The sequence below is a fragment of the Crotalus tigris genome, unplaced genomic scaffold (assembly GCF_016545835.1).
Source record: "Crotalus tigris isolate CLP2741 ecotype Arizona unplaced genomic scaffold, ASM1654583v1 scf7180000024437.13266115, whole genome shotgun sequence".
NCBI classification, from domain to species: Eukaryota; Metazoa; Chordata; class Lepidosauria; order Squamata; family Viperidae; genus Crotalus; species Crotalus tigris.
Genome location: NW_024100606.1, coordinates 4,619,074 through 4,639,171, shown reverse-complemented (window position 1 = coordinate 4,639,171; position 20,098 = coordinate 4,619,074). Strand labels below are relative to the sequence as shown.

At 34.9% G+C, this 20,098-nt stretch overlaps 2 protein-coding genes across 4 annotated transcripts in view; one reads left to right on the top strand and one right to left on the bottom strand.

Moving 5' to 3' along the window:
- INTS10 (integrator complex subunit 10) overlaps positions 1-14,390 on the top strand; it is a 48,611-nt gene extending 34,221 nt beyond the window's left edge. The window contains exons 12-18 of one of the 2 annotated variants that reach the window (XM_039331716.1): positions 99-251; positions 1,690-1,795; positions 2,605-2,684; positions 4,915-5,077; positions 5,895-5,988; positions 11,209-11,286; positions 13,348-14,390. In XM_039331716.1, the coding sequence (XP_039187650.1) occupies positions 99-251; positions 1,690-1,795; positions 2,605-2,684; positions 4,915-5,077; positions 5,895-5,988; positions 11,209-11,286; positions 13,348-13,504 (831 nt within the window). In that variant the 3' untranslated portion in view covers positions 13,505-14,390. The remainder of the gene's footprint in view (positions 1-98; positions 252-1,689; positions 1,796-2,604; positions 2,685-4,914; positions 5,078-5,894; positions 5,989-11,208; positions 11,287-13,347) is intronic. The other variant, XM_039331717.1, reaches the window with a different exon arrangement.
- Positions 14,200-20,098, bottom strand: part of HGSNAT (heparan-alpha-glucosaminide N-acetyltransferase) — a 44,336-nt gene continuing 38,437 nt past the window's right edge. For both annotated transcript variants that reach the window (XM_039331718.1, XM_039331719.1), the window contains 5 exons: positions 19,575-19,661; positions 19,058-19,135; positions 16,961-17,031; positions 16,766-16,878; positions 14,200-14,620 (listed from right to left, as the gene is read on the bottom strand). In XM_039331718.1, the coding sequence (XP_039187652.1) occupies positions 14,439-14,620; positions 16,766-16,878; positions 16,961-17,031; positions 19,058-19,135; positions 19,575-19,661 (531 nt within the window). In that variant the 3' untranslated portion in view covers positions 14,200-14,438. The remainder of the gene's footprint in view (positions 14,621-16,765; positions 16,879-16,960; positions 17,032-19,057; positions 19,136-19,574; positions 19,662-20,098) is intronic.

Sequence of the window (20,098 nt, the reverse complement as noted above, 5' to 3'; positions counted from 1 at the left end):
GAAATTACTATCTGGAAATCTTGAAACTTTTGTAAATTATTGCATTATAAAGTGGAACGTTATTTTTTTTAGTGATTTGATTTTTATTCTTTTAAAAGGGTCAGTACAAGAAAGCAATTGCCAGTTTACATCACTTAGCAGCTCTGCAAGGATCTCATTCTCCACAACAAATCATGGGGCAAGGATCACTAGAAAATCAACGACCTCTAATCCAGTTAGCGACTTGTCATTTTGCCATTGGAGAATACCATGTAAGCCTGCCTGTTTGCCTGTCTGCTTTTTACTGCCAAGTTTGGGATTTATGACTTTGATTAGGATGAGTGAATACTATGTTCATTTATATATAGCTTATCTGATTTCATTTCATGTAAGTTGAAGAATGTAGCACTGCACCAATATAGTGGATAATATTTACACTGATAAGCCAATGTAGTGTAGTGGCTAAAGTATTGGACTGGCACCATGGATTCAGAGTCAAGTCCATCTTTGGCCATATTCACTGGCTGATTATGGACCAGTCATTTCTTAACAAATCTACCTCACAATATTGCTCTATTGTTGGAGAAAGTAGCAGAAGGGAGGACTACATATGCCATCTTCAGGCTCTGCATGAAAATGGAAAATAATTCTTAACAGAAACTATATGTATGCTACAAAATTTATACACACACTCTCACACAAGCACACAAACAAATTACATCAATTACATTCAGGCCCAGAAGCTGACTGAGTGATTTTGGATCAGTAACTCTTGGGATCAGCATGATAGATTGTGGCTCATCAGTAAAGAGGGATTTGATTTGGGTTGATAATTTTGGTTACACCCATCCAGCCACTCACCTACACATATATGTGCACTTAGAATTGTGCAGCCATTTCAGATCTTGAATTAAGATCTCCCAGTTTTACCTGTAAATCCCAAGTGATAGTTAATGAGCTGTGCTTTTCAGTGTTGTTTTTAAACACTATTATTTAATCTTAAGAGAAAGACAAGTCTTTGGAATGAAGACTAGAAGCCAGATATGATTGCATATGTTGGTTTTTCTTAGCAAACTTAATTTGCAGAAGAATCACATTGTATCCATTGAGGCTTTATAATTTGTAATTCAAGTTCTGTTGTAGTGCATTAGCTAAGTCTGAGCAGGGAGGCTGCCTAATTCAAATACCATTTCATTCACAGATTTACTCAGTTAGCCTTAAGCAGCCTCAGTTCCTTTTGCAATATGTAAGTTCAGTTACATAACATTTTAATTTAAGAATAAATTAGTTAAAGGTGGCTAAACAGCAGTTCTTGTCTTCCAAAAATGAGGTTTCTTTAAGTAGCACTTTTGACATAAAAAAAATCCCAAATATTTCAATATTTGCTCCCTGCTAAAAGGATCCAAGTTTTTTTTTTTTGACCAAGATCAACTAGAGTTTTCCTTTGTGAACAAAATTGGAAGTGAAAACTGAAAGCCATATATTGATTGAATAACCTATAATAGTCTTCAGTGTTCACTCTTTAATATTATTACTACTGGCTTTCCCCCCAATCAATAGATAGAAATGGTATCATAAAATTATTTTATGAATGTGCTTTCTCTCATTTCTAGGAATAATATGGTGACACATTTGCTAGTTATTTTTCTTTGTTCTAATTTTTGACTTATAGACATTTCACATATAATGAATCTCGCCTTTTCTTTGTAGTTGACTTGTGAAAAAATTCTTGACATAATGTGTTATATGACACTTCCCATACAAGAAGGAGCCAAAGTACAAGATCAGCCTGTATTAAAGTCAAAATTCAGGAAAGGTAAATTATTACTTTATCTCCAAATAGCGGATTAAGAATAGAGAAATAAGTAAATTGGAATATTTAAAATTACTGATTACTGAAATAATATTGAAAATTGTAAAATCCTGAAAAGACTATTGACAAGATGACATAAAAAAATGTCCTTTAGGAAGAACTGTGGGTAAGAGCAGCTTATCAATTTTAGATAGACATTTTTATGTGCTCTACTCCCAGAACTAGACAAAGGAGTGGATAATTAGAATTATCAATGATGGTAAGGAAGGAATTAACTCTTATCAAGCCCCTTCCCTGGATTCTAATAACTTACTAGTGACTTTCAGTGGGAGGAGATATATGGTAGCATCTGGTCTAGGAGTAATTGCTTCTCCCCCCCCCCCCCATTATACAGGAGAAAACAACCAAATGTTGAGAACCTTATCAGGCCTTAGGGCAAATAAATTATTTTACTGTTTGGGCTGTAAAGTTGATATATGAGTACTTACCCAAACACTATGAATTCTTATAGATAGAAAGAACTATTTATGCCATGAAATGTAATCTTCAGGAGTGTAAATTAAAGCAGTCATACCTGGTTTCTGCTTGAACACCACCAGGAAAAGGAAGCCAACCACTACTCTATATAGTCAGTTCCACTATTAAACTGCCCTTATTGTTGGAAGGGCTTTTCCCCTAACATTCAATTGGAATCTGACTTTCTATAACATAAGCACACTTTATAGATATTAAAATGAATAAATTTTTAAGCCTGTCATATTTGCTTTTAATTCTATTTGATTTTAATATTTGCAAAACTATTATTTATCTAGTTTCAGAGCTGAAGCTTTGGCCATGCACCAGTAAAACTGTTATGCCTTATTGTCTCCGATTACTTTTAGCTTGTTTTAAGGTAATTTATTCTATTTGTGATGAAGTAAATTGTTACTATAATAGATTTTTTGATATTTTCTCCCAATTTTTCATTCTGTTCATGTTCGCCTCAGTATCCTTATTATAATGTTAATATATATTAATGCAGTGTTGATTAAGATACAAACAACTGAACAACTTGAAATTAGCTTAATTAAATCACTGATGCCAAATGAACTGTGAGCCAATTTTAAGAGTTAAACACAATTACCTTGATTATCAATTAATAATCAAGTCACTATCCTAATTGAAGTTTAAGCAGTTTTCCACTTAAACATTGAAGAATTACAAACATTCTTATAGAAAAATGAATTACTAAGCAATCTCTAAAAAAGAAACACATTTCTATATATTTGGTGGGGGTCAGTATAAATAAATGTTCCTTGTAGTAAGTGCATCATTATTGAGAAGAATCTTTTCATAGCCATTTGTGATTGTAGATCAACTTTGTAAGAGACTCATAAATGCTGATTGCTTCTTTGGGAAGGGGAACATAACTCAGTCACATAGCAGGATACTTCCGGGGCCTTCAAAGTAAATGTGAATTAAATGATCCCATGATTGTTGAAGAATGTGGAAGAAAAAATGAACTTTCAATTCATGTTAATCCCAGGGGTTTTCCCAACTCTCTTGAAGTAAGAGTCTTATTCTCCTCCCCACATTGAAGATAGTTTGTGAGGGCTATTAACTAAAATAATTGGCTACCAAGGTCATCTCAAATTTGTGAATGTGTTTTGAAATAGTATTGATTTGAGTTATCTTCATTTTTTTTAATATGAATGTACAGTGTATCATGTATGTAACAAATGTTGGAGCAATTAATTATTTTCTACATCAGGGAGATGTTATAACAGACTGGAAAATAAATAAAGATAAAGATTTTTTCTGAGACATGGGGATTGACTTCATGAGTGAAGCAATGGAATAATTATTTTTATTATAAGGATAAATTGTGTACTACTAACTAACAGTGAGAGCATTGAGGCATTAGTACTTTCAACATCTCTGCTGTTCATTTCATTATTGCATATTGTCATTCTTGTGGTAGGCGCGTTGACTGAGCTGATACTTGTACACTGCCTGGAGCCCCACTATGAGGGAGCTGGATGGTTTCTAAATAAATAAATAAATAAATAAATAAATTTAATTAACTAACTAACTAATACAGGTAGCAATTCTGGTGTTGATTGTTTGCTTATTTACTGAATTTATTTGCCCTCCCCCATCTTGCTATCATGTGACTGGGCAGCCTAGAGTCAGATAAAACTGTGGTATAAAAATTAAAATAGTAAAATAATGAAGCAATAAATGCATTAAAATTAAGTAGAAATAGCTAAGATAGCCAGGGATATGCTATCTGGGCTCCAGGCCAAGTGTCAGAGCAGGTTTTAAGATCTTTACAGATCAAGAGATGGGAGTGGATTTTACCTCAAGAGGTATGATATTCCAGAGGTGAGGCAATATTGCAGAAAAGGCTCTTCTGGATCTTGTCAGCCAAAATTCCTTGGTTGATGAGGATGCAATACCCCTTCTGCTGGTACAATGGGACAATCCAATCCCATTAGGATGAGATGGTTCCTCAGGTAACCTCAGATTCCTCGTGCCATAAAGGGCTTTATAGATAATAACCAACAACTTTAATTGGACCCAGAAGCAAACTGTGGCAGTCAATGCAACTCACATTACAGAGGTGTTACATTGGCCATCCTAGAGGCCCCAGAACTGTCCAGGCAGCTGCATTGTGTGCTAGCTGTAGCTTCTGAATAGTCTTCAAGGGAAGTCCAATGTAGAGCACATTGCAATACTCCAATACCACGATATACCATTCATAAGTTGCATATGAACCTGATACAATGTGACTTGAGAGAAGATCCAGTTTTACTTCATGGTGAATACTACACACAAACATGTTGCCTGAATAACTGGACATAAATGTTAACTGAATCAGCCTCATTCTAAGCTCCATCTAGTTGTTTTGAGAACTCTAAACACTTATTTTTCAATATATTCCACCCTAATAACAGCTCACAAATTTTATATCTTGTTTAGAGTAGCATACTGGGGAAAATATGAATAATATTTTTAAATACTAAAAAAATATTAGAAAAAAATGAAACAGTTTGAAGTATGTCTGTCCATTCTGTGTTTGTTTGGAATTTACTTTGTGAGATGCTGTTAACATTGTTTGGTTTATTTTTTTCCCCTAACAGCTGAAAGCTTTCACAGACAATAGAGATGATATGGCATTGGGTCATGTGATTGTGTTGTTACAGCATGAGTGGCCAAGGGGTGAAAACTTATTCTTGAAAGCAATTAACAAAATCTGCCAGCAAGCAAACTTCCAATATGAAAATTTTTTCAACTATATTACAAGTATCCTTTGTCTTCAGTGGATTAATTGGAGATAAAACAGTTTCTTCAAGGGGACCATATTTTCCAAATCATTAAGAATACTGAGATCTACTGTTAAGAAATGTAAAATCTAATCGAATTTTATAAGTAATAGTTGAAACAAAAAGTAAAAAGCAAATTAAAGAAGAGGACAATGGAATTTTGAAATGTGCTATAAGAAACATGGGTTCAGAAATATTGCTAAGATTATAGAACATAGTGAATCAGTAGTAAACTGGTTAATGTAGCTTGTTTAGTTAAGTTATTATATGAACCAAATCATTGTGTTCTAGAAACCATAACTTAGGGCTTTTGTATTAGGTGTGAACTTGTTCAATTTTGTTTACTCAGGAAACCAGGATCAAAATAAACCATTATGAATGATGCTTGAACCTTTTTTGTTATTTTATAGAAAGAACAAGTATATGCTTTAAGATATGGTATGCTTTATCAGATGCTATGAACCTTTGTACAAGAGGCCCATGTATAATCATTTATGTTTCTTAGTAAGTTCTTTGGAACTCAGTGGGGCTCATTCCTAGAAAAACATATAAAGGATAGTTGCATTAGTCTGTTGCAAGGATAACTTGATCAAATTACAGCTACAGTTAAAGTAGGATATTACAATAAACTAATAGATACATCATATCTTGTTTGAGAAGAAAATAAAGATTAAAAACTTTAACGACACTGGCAATAAGGAATAAAATTAGAACAGAGTAGATGAATCAGATAATGGATCATAGTAATTTCTTTGTTTTCAAAGATACTTTCTTTTGGACCTGAACATTTGTTTTAGATATTGATATGCTGGAAGAATTTGCCTACTTAAGGACACAAGAAGGCGGAAAAATTCATTTGGAATTATTGCCAAATCAGGGAATGTTAATAAAGTAAGAAAATGTTTTTCCCAATTTTAAAAGTTTGTGAACTTACTCTGATTACTCATATACTTTATTTATTAAGCCTAAACAGATGTTAAAAGCACTATGGTATTTATGAAACAGTCAGACAAATGTTAGGCTTGTTTCTGAGTATATCTTAGATATTCAGAGGAGTGCTATGTGTAAATAGGATTTTTTTTAGTTGGGCGAGCTCTTTAGCCATAATAAAGATGATGTGGCATTAAGTACTATATCTCACTTGGGCTGTAAAAATAGCTAATCTGAAAGAGTAGTGAATGTAATTTTCTCAGATGAAAGTTTTAGCATGATGAATTCATAATTGGATCAATAGCATGTTATAAATATCTCAAACTAATACTTTTTACCAATTTTGTTTCCTTAACTGTAAAAATTAAACACACAAAGAAATAATATTATTTTGATAATTCAGAGATATTCAGGTTTGACAAGTCTGTTTTACATGAACTGTGATATTTTGGAATAACGAGACAGTGATAAATGTCTTGGCTTCTAAGCATTTTCTCTTGATGAATCTCTCTTTGCTCTGCTCTTGTTTGTATTCATTGAGCTGCAATTTAATTCATGATGTTGGTTATTATTTTTAAAGACTTCCGTAGCACAAGGCCTGGATACCTGAGAGACTGCTTGTTTCGAATTGTTTTTGCCTTCTCAGTACGTGGGTTCACTTCAGGTCCTGTCCATCAAACATTGCCATTTTGTGGGACCTAGGAAGCATATCTTCTCTGTTGCAGCTCCCACATTTTGGAACAGCTTTCCCCACTGTACAGATGGTGCCTTCTCTCCTAGGGTTTCAGAAAGCTTTGAAAATCTGCTTTGATCTTAAGACTGAGATAGATATTTATTATTTGTCCAATGGTCCCTGTTTTGTCTTGTTGTTCTTCCATCTGTTAGATTTTTTTTTTTTTCATCTGGGCTCTCAGATTTAACATTTTAACTGTTATTAGTTTTTTTCTAGTTTTATACATTGCCCAGAATCTATGGAGTTGTGTCCCCAATAAATTTAAATAAAATAATCTGTTGGGTGCTTACGGCAGCAGAGAATCAGACAGACTATTATTTGATTTTCAAAGTGTGATCAAAATATTTTCCCTTCACAAAAGAATGTTGACTTGGTAACAAGGTTGAATTAACTGAAAAATTCATACAAGACTTCATATTTAACTGAGGTTCTCTTCTCACAAGCTACACTAGTTACTACTTTGCTTCTGGGTTCAATTGAAGGTACTGGTAATGATATATTAATTCCAACATGGCATAGGGCTGCGTTATTTGTAGGATTGCCTCTCTTCTATCAAATCTACCCATGAGGTCTGGTGGGAAAGAGAGGTTGAAGGTTGCTGCACATAAAGGAATGTCATCTGATGTGACTCAGGAGGAGAGTCTTTTCTACTTTTATACCTGCCATTTGGAACATCATTCTTTCTTAAGTTGAACTGGTCCTGACTTTGTTGGCCTTCTAGAAGAGTATTGAGTATAGATTAATGAGAAAAAATGAATTTCAACAACTGTAGAATCAGGCTGCAGGATAATAAAATTGACAAAAGTGAAGGGAGTCTGAATACTTTCTGAATACACTTTAGTCCTAATAATCATGATTTCACACATAAAAATTCAATTATTGGAACTGGAACATATATAACTTTTTAAGAACTGAGATCACCATTACAAAGCCCTACATTATGGGTAGCTAACCTGGTGTCTTCCAGATGCGTTATGTTGCAGTTCTGACATTCTTTCATTATTTGCCATGCTACCTATGGTTACCTATGATAGAACTTTTAATTGAAAACATTTACATGGTAGGTATTTTAGCAGCCTGGAATCTGTTCACTTCAATAGAGGTGAATTTTCTATCAATGTAGATTATCTGTTGGGCTTCCAAAAGACAGGAATTGGGAAGTTTGAGCAGTGGAAATGTGTTTTCAGTCCAAAAACTAATGCAAGGACATGCTCATAGATTATTTTTTATAATTAGTTGAAGTTTATCGTGGTCATAGATTACATACAAGCAAAAGAAAGTGCAAAAACAAACTCATAAGTTTCAAACAGAAAAATAGGTGAAGAGGTGATTAACCAGTATCCACTAGGCTTGCTACATTACTAATTTCTCTGACATAACATAATACAAAGAGAAATCTGCAAGGAAAATCTTGGTGATATCATTCTGACCTTAATTACTGAGATTTACTCTTATTTTTATGGATATGAGAGATCCTGATATTTCTGAATTGCTTATCTGTTAATGTGGATTCCTGCTGCCATTCATATCCAGTGAGGCTCCAAGTCCAAATATTGACTTCTATCAACTACTAAAAGCTATTTATCTTAAAAAAAAAAAGATATTTCAGACCATTTTTTATCTTCTATGGCAAATACACTAGATTCTCAGTTATTCCAAATAGTAACTCCCAAAAAATGAAAACTTCCTTATAACTTATGTTTATTATTGCATTCATAATGTTTATTAGAACTTTGGTTCTCAAGATTTGGGGGACATTATCAAACAACCTGGATTTCACTACGATTATAAAAAGCCTATTTTATCCAAGAGCATTTACAGTCATTTTTAATATGATATTTGAGATAAATTTTAAAAGTTTCATGGATTTAGTCTTATGCCCGACTTACCTATGATTTACACATGCCACTGGTTGAGAAGATAACAGCAATCAGATGTTCTGCCTGTAGGGAAAGAGTTTTGTTATTTTGCACAGTGACAAGTGACATCCCTTGTATCATTCTATTCACAAAAATAGGGGAGTTAATTTTACAAAACTTTTTCTGAAGCACTTTATTACTAAGAATATATTCTTAAGACACTAAGTCTTCATTTTATTTTTCCAGCTATATTTGTATTTTTTAAAGTCAGTTAATTTTAATCATGTTGGCAGCTGTGTAATGGAATGCATTATTGTGGTATACTAATAAAACTGATTCCATCCTACCTCACAGTTTCAGTTGCTAATCCTTCTATTATGATTACTAATGTCCATCCCATAGAATTATGAACCAATTATCTTTTCTTCCATTATATAGTAATTGTATGGAATTCAAGTCTTAATTTTTCCTTTGATAGCAAAATCTTCCAGCAGCTTCTGAAAAGCAAAGCATAGCTGTCCTGTCCTGTACAATGAACCCAACAGTTTTATCCTCTTCCTTTTTTCTTTACTGAAAATATTCAAATGACTTGTTTTGGTGAACAGGCAGGAAATTGGATCTTTGCCCTGAAGTAGTGAGAAAAGATTAGTTACATTCCCCAGTTACAGTTCTGTTTGCCTTCTTTAGCTCATTTCTCTATTTAGCATTATTACACTGGTTGTAGATTTTTAATTGAAAGTTCTGTTTCAGATATTTAGATGTATCCTGCTTTATCCTGCTACAATTTTATTATGAACATAACAAGATTCCTCTGCAGAAGGAGTATTTGCTGATCATTAAATAATTCCTGTTTCCAATTTCTTGGTTGTTAGTAAAGGTGTTAGAAAAACAGATTGGTGTAGTGGTTGAGGCACTAGACTAGAAACTGAGAGACTCTGAGTTCCAGTCCCACCATAGCTACAAAGCCAGCTGTCACTTTCTCTCAGCCCTAGGAAGGAGAAAATAGCAAACCACTTCTGAAAAACCTTTCCAAGAAAACTGCAGTGACTTGTCCAGGGAGTGTCCAAGAATTGGACCAGATTGATTGGGAAAAAAGTGAAGGTATTATAGTGATAGTACTGCCTTGCTAGCCTTTCCTGCATTTGTGTTGTGATGTAATTAATTTGGTATTTTGTAATTATTATTTCTTTATGGAATTAATAGATTTTGTCATGTTTGGGTTGAATTAGAAAGGAAATTTGATAAACTTAACCAACTTAAATTTGATTTTTTATTATTTAAAAAAAAGGCTGACTGGTTTGTGTATCAGAATATTAAAATGTTTCATTTTCTATGTTTGTAATGAAAATTAGATTCAGTAGAATTCCGTTAAAGGCTTTTAAAGAGATTTCCATCAGGGCTTCTCAAATGCTAATATAAAAGAGATACAATTTTTATTTTTTTATCTTTTTAATAGATACATTGCAGTTTTTCATTGTACAACAGCAATTAAGAAAAATGCTGGCAAAAATAATCAAAATACTGGAGAAGGCAAAAATTACAATATGTATTTCCTATAGTACATATGAATAATAATAAACTTCAAGTGAAGTTTAGCTATTGCTAAAAAAGAATATATTTCACATCTTAATTTACTGCTAAATTTCTGTTTGGAAGCATTTGTAGTGTAACTCAGTTCTGGAATGTGTATTCAGGGTCAAGCCCTAGTGGTGCAGTGGTTAGAATGCAGTATTGCAGACTAACTGCCCACTACCTGGAGTTTGATCCTGATGGGGCTCAAGGTTGACTCAGCCTTCTATCCTTCTGAGGTTGTTAAAATGAGGACCCAAATTATTGGGGGCAATATGCTGAAATTGTAAACCGTCCAGTGGCTGCTGTAAAGCACTACAGGGCGGTATATAAATTTAGGTGCTATTGCTATTAAAGTGTTATGTTTTCTTTTCTCTTTCAAAATACCCTGGTTTTGCTGTTGTTTTCTTTTGAAATTTGCTTCACAAAATTACTTAAAAAAATACTGGAGAAAGAATTATAGAAGCTGCAGTTTCTCTAGATGTGTCCTTAGGCAAGAAAAGGCATAGCATATTTGATGCCAAGTAGCCCTTTCTATTTTGTAAAAGAAAGAGATGGACTGATTTATTATTATTGATAGTCTAGTCTAACAGTAACAGTTTTCTTCAATTTGAAAAAGAGATAGAGATTCATGTGTGCTTCAGGATATCTTATATTCTCTTCAACATGGTGAACATTAGTTGGGCTTCCTCACTGAAATTTTACAAGAGCTGAGGAACATTATCCAAGGATTGCTTACCCATTGTGTCTTTCTTGGTAAAGGCAGTATTCACACCAACAGGATTTAAATCCTCAGCTGACGTCTTGAATTCTCTTCTTTGGAAAGACCTAGGCTTGTGAAGCTTTTTCTGTTTCATCATTGCTAATTAAAAAAAAAAAATCCATTGGATGCCTGCACTAGGATTTAGACTTTTGATTTGTAGTCCTCCTCTTTATGTATATATTACTGGAGAATTGATTTTGTAGCACAGGGGAAGTTGGTGTGTGTGTTTGAATGCTGCTATTTGCTGTTTTTTAAAGGACTTCTAGCCCTCCGCTGGGGTTACTGCAGCAGGAATTCATACCTGTACTACAGCCCAGCATGCAGACTGCTGACAGGTACAAAGCAGGAGGACATCCCTGCTCATAGTGTGCTGTCTTTTTGTCAATATGTTTTACTGGTCATGGTTATCAGACCTTTGTTAATTCAATAGTTTTATCCATGCTTTTGTTCTTCATTTGTGCCTACATCATTTGGCAAATTGTTTTACTATTGTTAACATTTGTTATTTTTTTCATAAGTTACTGGCCCATGTATGTTAAACTTTCAAATGGATCTATATATAATAAAATAATGATGCTCTATTTTTTTCTAACAAGCTAGTCCATTCTTTTATAATGTAGCTAAAAAATGACCCTATTTGTTAACACTGGCAAGAATTTCCGTATAATTTTTCATATTCTTTCCTTTCACTGCATTGCTTGCTCCTATTTTCTTTGCCTCTCAAGAAGCAAATTTGACTATTAGTGGAAGAAAATTGACCTATGCAGTTTTGCTAGTAATCCTAGAAATACATATAGTCTACGATTTCTGGTTTGCAATTTCAGCAAGTTGTTTCTTCAACAGAAAATCTCTTAAAATACTATATGGCCAAGATAGAGGCAATGAAAAGACAGCATATTAATATGAAGTCTTGTTTAAAATCAAACAAATACAGCATATTGAATATGTGGTATAAGAACTAAAATGTAAATTTTTTTCATAGAATTGAAATTATGCATTTTTACTTTTTTGACAATTAGCCTCAGCTAATTCATGATATTGTATAGTGTTTTTTTTTAGATAAAACAGTCATATTCGTAAACCAAATGTCAGAAGATTAAAAACTTGCAAGTCATTCCTACCATTGCCTCCCTCTTTTTGTCCATTTTTTAAAAATTCTCCACCAAAAGTTAGAGGTTGTGTAACAATGAAATACACTGTAGCAATCCATGGTGAATATGCAGCAGTTTCTGGTTTCTTAATAATTCTTTTATGTACTGATATTGTCCCAACCCATTAAGACAATTGGGTGTATGTATGTTGAAACATAGTTAAATCTTACCCTTTCAAATTGCTTGAGAATCCATAGGTCATAGGTGAGCGTACATTCATTGCAGTAGAAAAAAATGAAAAGTCTGGAGAAACTAAAATGAAATTTAGAATGCCCATTTTAAAATGGCATAATCTCATGAATCATTTCTATAGCTCTTGGTGCTACGGTAATGGCTATAGGGGAAATTTAGAATTGTATTGGTAATCCTTGACTTTTAATGACAATTCAGAGTTATGATGATGCTGAAAAAAGTAAGTTATGACTTGTTCTCAAAGTTACAGTTGTACTAACCACGTAGTCATATGATTGCAATTTGGGTGCATGGCAGCCAGCTCATTTACAACAGTTCTAGTGTTCTACAGTCATGTGATCATGAATTGTGGCCTTCCAATTGGTTTTCAACAAGCAAAATGAATGAAGGAGGCCAGATTCGCTTAACAACTATGTTAAAAATGATCCTGGAATTACTTACTTAATAACTGCATCACTCAGTGACCAAATTTTAGTCCCAGTTGTGATCATAAGTTGAGGACTACCTATAATTTAATAGTAAATGGTACTGTTGATTCCTCTCTCGTTAGGCCATAAATTATTTAATTTCTTATGGAGAGAGTTATGCAGAGTGTTTGGGCAGGGATAATTAGTGATGTTATCTCCAGAACTTTACAGTTACATTCTGCATATATATTAATCTACTTTTACTTTACTTTGGTAAACAATTTATGCTAAAAATGAAATATAGTATTAGTTCTATTGCTTTTTTAACTTGCAGTCATAAAAATATTCTTGTGGCCAAATTTAAACCTGAATACAATTGTCTTTAGCATGGATACTTTAATTCACTGTATCAAGATCTAGGCATTTCAGATTTAAGGTTAAAGGGTGTGTTTCCATATCTTTAAAATCACTTGCAGATTTGACATAAAACCTTATGATATATGTATGATACTTATCACAGAACATTCTCATTCCATAAATATTTTAAAATGTTAACTGGAATGTTCTACAACAAATACTATGCAGTTTTCATTTTACAAAATGTAGCTCCATGGCCTTTAACTTGTTTGTGTTATTATAATTGCAGACATCACACAATCACCAGAGGAATCACCAAAGGTGTGAAGGAAGATTTCCGTCTGGCAATGGAGCGCCAAGTATCACGCTGTGGAGAAAACTTGATGATGGTATTGCATAGATTTTGTATGAATGAGAAGATTTTGCTTCTTCAGACATTGAGCTGAGTAGACTTTATTTGAGCTCCTTCATTGGAGCTGAGAAGAAGCAAATGAGGAAAATCGTTAACATTCTATTGGGGCTAGCCAGTTATCCTTAGCTGCTGAAGCAAGGTTTCTGGAAAAGTACAGCCAAACTTCATGACTTTTTGGTAAAACTTTTGACTTTGGCATTCTAAATAGAATAGTTTTCAAACTTAATTAAAATTACGATTTCATTAAAAAAATCTAGTTCAGACCCAAGATTGGATTTAAAAATTGTGGGTAAATAATATAATATAAATCCATAATTCCATTATGGTCATATTGCAATAATTCATGAGTCACACAAAACAGATACAGATATTCATGATATTGTTTTGCCTGAGATCATTGTGGTCGAGTGTTCTGCCTGATATCATCAAGCAGGCAAGTTGGAGGTTGATACAAGTTATTTATAAGCCAGACTTGGCTATTGCTTAAGGATATCTTAGTTTTACAAACAAATAGCCTAGCTGGACTGAAGCTATGAAGGAGCCTGAAGACTACTGTTGTTCATTCCATTCTATAATCCTGAGTGGTTTTCACAAGGAGTTGTGGCACAATCAAATGAACAGAATCTTCCTGAGCCTATATAGTCCAATACCATTGTGTGACCTTTGTGATTTTTATGAGACAAATTTCTGAACAATTGTATACCCAAAAAACTTTTGAAAATACCATTATTGGAAAGCATTCAGTATGTTTATTTAGAAATTGATAATGTAGAAAATAAACTTTGAACAAAGCCTTGTTTTACTAAATGGCAGCCCAACAAACCCCAAATAAGCAGATTTCAGTTCAAAATAATCTGGAATGTAAACCCAATACATGACTCTTGGGGGGGAAATGTGACATTAATATGATAGGGGGGGGGAATACAATGTTCTCATAGTCCATACTTTTTGATCTGTGTTGAGTTGAATTATATCTTCCAAAATATCCTTTTCCGGTAGAGTATATATGATATGATAACCCATAAAGATGTAGCAATTAGATCCTGAGTCAAATGTTCACTATGTGATTGTGTATCATGCAGCTTCCATTTAAAAGGAAAATAGTTTTCAAATATTTCATGTCCAACATAAACAAGAATGGAGTTCATACCTATAAAGAAATAAAAAATACCATCAGAAAAGTGTCAGTGTGTGTTTGTTTGTTAAATTTGTTTGACACCCATCTTGCTTTGAAGCTGCTCAGGAAAGCTTATAACATTAAAAGCAATAACACCATAAAAACAATAAAAACAGAGTTACAATCCAAAGTAAAGTTACAGTTAAAAGATGGAGAGGAGGGAGCGGGGTGTGCAGGGAGGTGGGATTTTCTCTTCAACCACCTTTAATGTGATATTTCCCAAGCCACCTGACAGAACCAGGCCCTTTTGGAAGGCTGGGAGCCAATCTCACCTCAGGGGATAAGATTTCCCAAAGGGCAGGAGCCACAGCTAGAGAAGACCTGAAATTCTCTCTCTGATGGGCCCACATTGCTGGTACAGGTAGAGATGGTTCCTTAAGTAACCTGAACCCATGCCATGCAGGGCTTTAAAGGTAATAACCAACACCTTGAATTTTACTTAGCAGCAAACTGGCAGCCAGTGCAACTCAGAGCAGTGGTGTAACATGGGCCACCCTAGAGGGTCCCAGTGTGCTCTAGGCATCTTTTAATCCTTTTCAGAGTCTGCAGCTCCTCCATGAACCTTGAGGAGAATTGGGAGTGACGGGTTGAGGCCATATGGGCACAATCCTATCCAGAGCCCTGGCTGCCCTTTGATTCCAGGATGTTGACTGGGTCGTGCAGCAAAATCCCTGGAATGTCCCTCAGTTCTCTCTGGAACACATTTTCGTCCATCATGTCGGAAGTAGACCACTCAAATGAGGCTGGTCCCCCTGCATGTGTGTATGTGGTGGCATAAGAGAATCTCAAGGATACCAGGATGTGATCCAACCATAATGGGGGATAATGCTATATCCTCCATGAGATCATGTTGCTCTGACAAGAAGATCGTATGTATGACTATTGTCTCAAGTAGGCCTTAGATGATCTGCATTAGGTCTATGGACCCCATGATGGTCATGAACTCCTGGGCCACTTCAGATGCCCAATCTAGGAACGGTAGGTTAAAGACTCTCAGAACCTTAAGCCTGGGGAACTCCATTGCCAGCACCAAAATGGCTTCCAGCAGCTCAGGCAGGGAGATTGCCATGTAGCAGGGATGCTGGTATAATAGCAACAGTCCCAACTGATCCCATGAGCCCAGCTTCAGAAACAGTCTCACAACCAAAAAGTTGCGGAACACAGCCTCTGAATGCCAAGAGATTCTCAAATGATCACTGCCACCCAGTCCCACCTACCCTACCCTGGAGTTACCAGCTTCACATTCAGTCTTCTTCCATGGCTTCTAAATAACTTGAAAATGTCTATAAAGCACAAATAATGACCCATATATCAAAATGCAATAATTGTTAAGAGGATCAAGGAAGTAAAAAATTCCTATAAACTACAAGGAACAAAATGTTTTTTTTTAAACAATATGATTTCTAAATATTTCCGGTTATCAATCCCATAGGTCCTGCCACCAGTATTTTCAGTTGTCCCCAAAGCTACTCAAGTTTCTTTTATAATTCATCCAAGATAATTAGATTTTTATTCCAAAATATTCCTATAAAATAGTCAAGCAAGAAATGAAAAGGTATGCAACTCATCTCAAGTATAAGTGGAGTTTGATTGCTCTCTCTCTTCCAACTCTATTATTCCATTATTCTGTTAACTCTCATCTTTGTTCAATTCCTGCATAACAAGGAATATTTAATCCCTCTATTTTTTTATCCAATGAGAGGAAAATAGGCAAGGGATGGTGATTTTTGGTAGATAAATGATTGAAGACGGAAGGATTATGTATTCCCACCCTTATCATTCCAACAGCTATTTCACCAATATTTTAGGGAACCATTAATTGATGATGGCATATGTCAACTTAGGGAACCATAAGTTGATGATGGCATATGTCATGATTCCAGGAAATCCAGCCACTTGTTAGCAAAAATTTACTGTGCTACAGGAATTGAACAATGCATCTGGTAAAACAGCTAGAAGGATATAAACCGGTGTAAAACTTCTACATAATGGGTGGGAGAGATAGAAACTTCCCAGTATGAATCAAGAGATGAAGAAAATCTACCTAGGTCTTCATAGCCATCTAGGTCTTTAATCTGAAAAAAAGTTAAATAAAATATTTTTTTTAAGCATACTCACCTGGATAGAAAAATGGAGCACCTGACCATACCTTCTTAACATCTATAAGGTAGTATATCAACAGCAGAAGTATAAAGGCAAAGCTGCTCAGTGTTGTCACATATGAAATTGACCTGCAAGAATGTCAAAAAGTAATCCAAGATTTATCTATCAAATATCAGTTTATAGAATAAAATGACTGCATATGTTCCTCACCATAAATTCTTGTTAACTGGAATCAAGCCTGCCTCTTTTGAGCATTTTGTCAACACCATAGAAATAACACCCTAAAAACAAACAAACATATTTTAAATGAAAATAAATGCTGGATTTACAGAATGTTCTGTTTGATTTTCTGCTCACTTCCTTTGTTAGTTCATTCTCTGGAAGACTGCCTTATATTCCTAGAGTCTCTGCTTACTCAATAAGCAATCACTCACCCATTTGTAATATGTAGTTGGGAGCTTTCAGTATATACAGTACCTGTTCCAATCAGCAGCTTTTAAGATTTTTTTTTTCACTCCTCAGAACATACAGTTTCACTGATTGCTCTTCTTTGTTCTTTATGTCTTCCTACAACTTATTCTTCCTGACATGTTCAGCTCCTCACAAACTCCTATTTGATATCACACTTGACTTGCTCTGAATTACCCCCGAGCTGTTGCTCTGCCAATTCTACAACAGAATAACAAGACTTGGAAAAGACCTTGTAGTCTTCTAGCCCAACCCCCTACTTGAGCAGAAGACCCTAAATCATTTCAGACAAATGGTTGTCCAGTCTCTTTTTGAAAACCTCCAGTGATGGAGCACCCACAACTTCTGGAGGCAAGCTATTCCATGGGTTGATTGCTCTCACTGTTAGGAATCGTTTGTTTTGGCTTTTGATCCTTTGAAAAATAGTTTAACCCCCTCGTTTTTGTAAGAGCCCCTCAAATATTAGAAGAGTGCTGTTATGTCATCCTTAGTCCTTTTCATTAGAGTAGACATACTTAATTCCTGAAACCATTCTTCTATGTTTTAGCCTATAGACCCGTGATTATTTTTATTACTGTTATCTACACCAGGGGTCGCCAATCTTTTTGGCCCGTTGAGTAAGGGAGGGAAAGGCACCTTTATGTGCGCATGTACACAAACAAAAATGTGGCTGCGTGTGCGCAAATGGGGCACTGCAAATGGGACTGCTAGTGCCAGTGCTCTCCTAGCACCAGCTTGCGGCTCTCCTAGTGCCGGCGCAAGGGCAGAGCACACACACATACGTGCATGCACTGGCCAGCCACTCACACGGCTGGTGGTCAAGAGGCCATAGTCTGGTAGTGGGTCACAGCCCATAGGTTGGGGACCTCTGCTCTACACTCTTTCCAGAGTCACAACATCTTTTTTATATTATGGTAACCAAACTGGAAATAGTATTCCAAGTGTGGTCTTACTAAAGCTTTGTAAAGCAGTGCCAGAACTTCACGTCATCTTGATTCTATCTCTCTATTAATGCAGCTTATTATTGCATTGGCTTTTTGGCTGCTGCTGTACACTGTCGACTCATATTTAAGGGACTGCCCACTAGGACTCCAAAATTCTTTTCACAGTTACTGGCATTAAGCCAAATTTCACCTAGTTTATACTTAAGACAGTTACAATTTTGTCAGCCAATTACAAACCCACCTGCTGGTGGTGCTGTCTATCCCTAACTTGCTAAGAAGTAGGTGTTGGTCTATTTTATTTTATGCTTTACTGAAATCTAAATATACTAGGTCCACAGCATTTTGCTGATCTATTAATCTGGTCACTTTGTCAAAGAATGAAATAAAATTTGTTTGACATGATCTGTTTTTGGCTTCTGGTTATAATCTTGTTTGTTTCTAGGCAATCACAGATTTGTTGCTTGATTATATTTTCCAAGATCTTCCCAAGAATTGATATCTGATTGATATCTTTTCCTGGATCTATTTTTTTCCTTTTTTTAAGATGGGGACCATATCAGCTCTTTTCCAATCTTCAGGCAGTTCCTTGGTTATCCAAGAACTTTGAAAAATATGTTTCAATGGTTCTAAAATCACATCTTGCAGTTCCTTCAGAACTCTGGGATGTAGTTCATCAAGACCCAATGATTTAAATCTAGAGATGATAGGGGTTCTCTTATTTTTGAATATTTTAATTTGCATTCCAAGTGTGATCCTCTAAAGAACTGAAATTCAGTTTACTGCAGCTGAGGAAGTATTCATCTCTTTTGAGCCAAATTTGCCAGAAAATAATATTTTAAAAAAATTGAGAAATAAATACAGTACTTGACCTAACAAGGCAATATTTGTAACTTACCATTATTATACTCCACACACAAAATCGAAGAATTATTTGCTTATGTTGATCTTTATAAAACAAAAGAATTTTTCCTCCCTTGAAAAAAAACAACATTAAATGTGGCTTAGGATGGCTGTAGCAGACTAATAGAGTGAAACTGAGATCTAGTTCATGATGTAAACATTGCACTCTAATGCAGCATTAAATAGTTCTACTAATATCTTCATCTAATCTGATTTTGGGATATGTTTTTCTTAACCATATTATGTTTTTTTCTGTAATGTAGTCTAAATAAGAGCAATTATTAAATAGTTAATTCTTTAGTTCTATGTCTTGTCTGAAATGTTAAAATAAGTATTTCCTTGTGTTGTTCCAAGGAAACAAGGAAAAAGCCTATTTGAACAACACTTGTATTATTATTCCTATGGAAGGACCTCCCATCCCTCATACTCATATAGGGAATTATAATATCTCATCTTTCTATATAGCATTTGATGAAGATTTTCTAATTATGAAGGGCAAGACAAAACAATACCTGAAGTCCCAAAAATGCCATAAGAACAGAATTTATTGTTCCTAAAATTCCTTCAGGGTCAAAGGGGACAGTAGTAAGATACAACACCTAGGGATTGAAAAGGGTACATTAGAAATTCTGTTTAACCTTTAATTTTGTGGAAACATTAGTTGCTAACCTAAATACATTTTGATTTAGCACTTTTTTTATTTATAAAATTTGTTTGTCATCCATCTCACTGTGAGATGCCTCTGGATAGTTTACATTAAAAGCGATAAAATCATAAATATAGATAGATAAGATAGATCTAATAACAGTAAGAATACAAAGTTATGGTTAAAAAATGGAAGTAGGATGCGCAGCAGGGGAGGTAGGATCCACTAATACAGGGCTTTTCAACCAGTGGTACGGGTACCACCTGTGGTACATTGGCACTTGGCAGGTGGTACGTGACCATCCTAGAAAAGTGGTATCGGGGGAGGGGAATGAGCTGAATCGGTGGCAGCACTCCAGAAGCCTGAGCGAGAGATGGCTGGAGCTGCAGG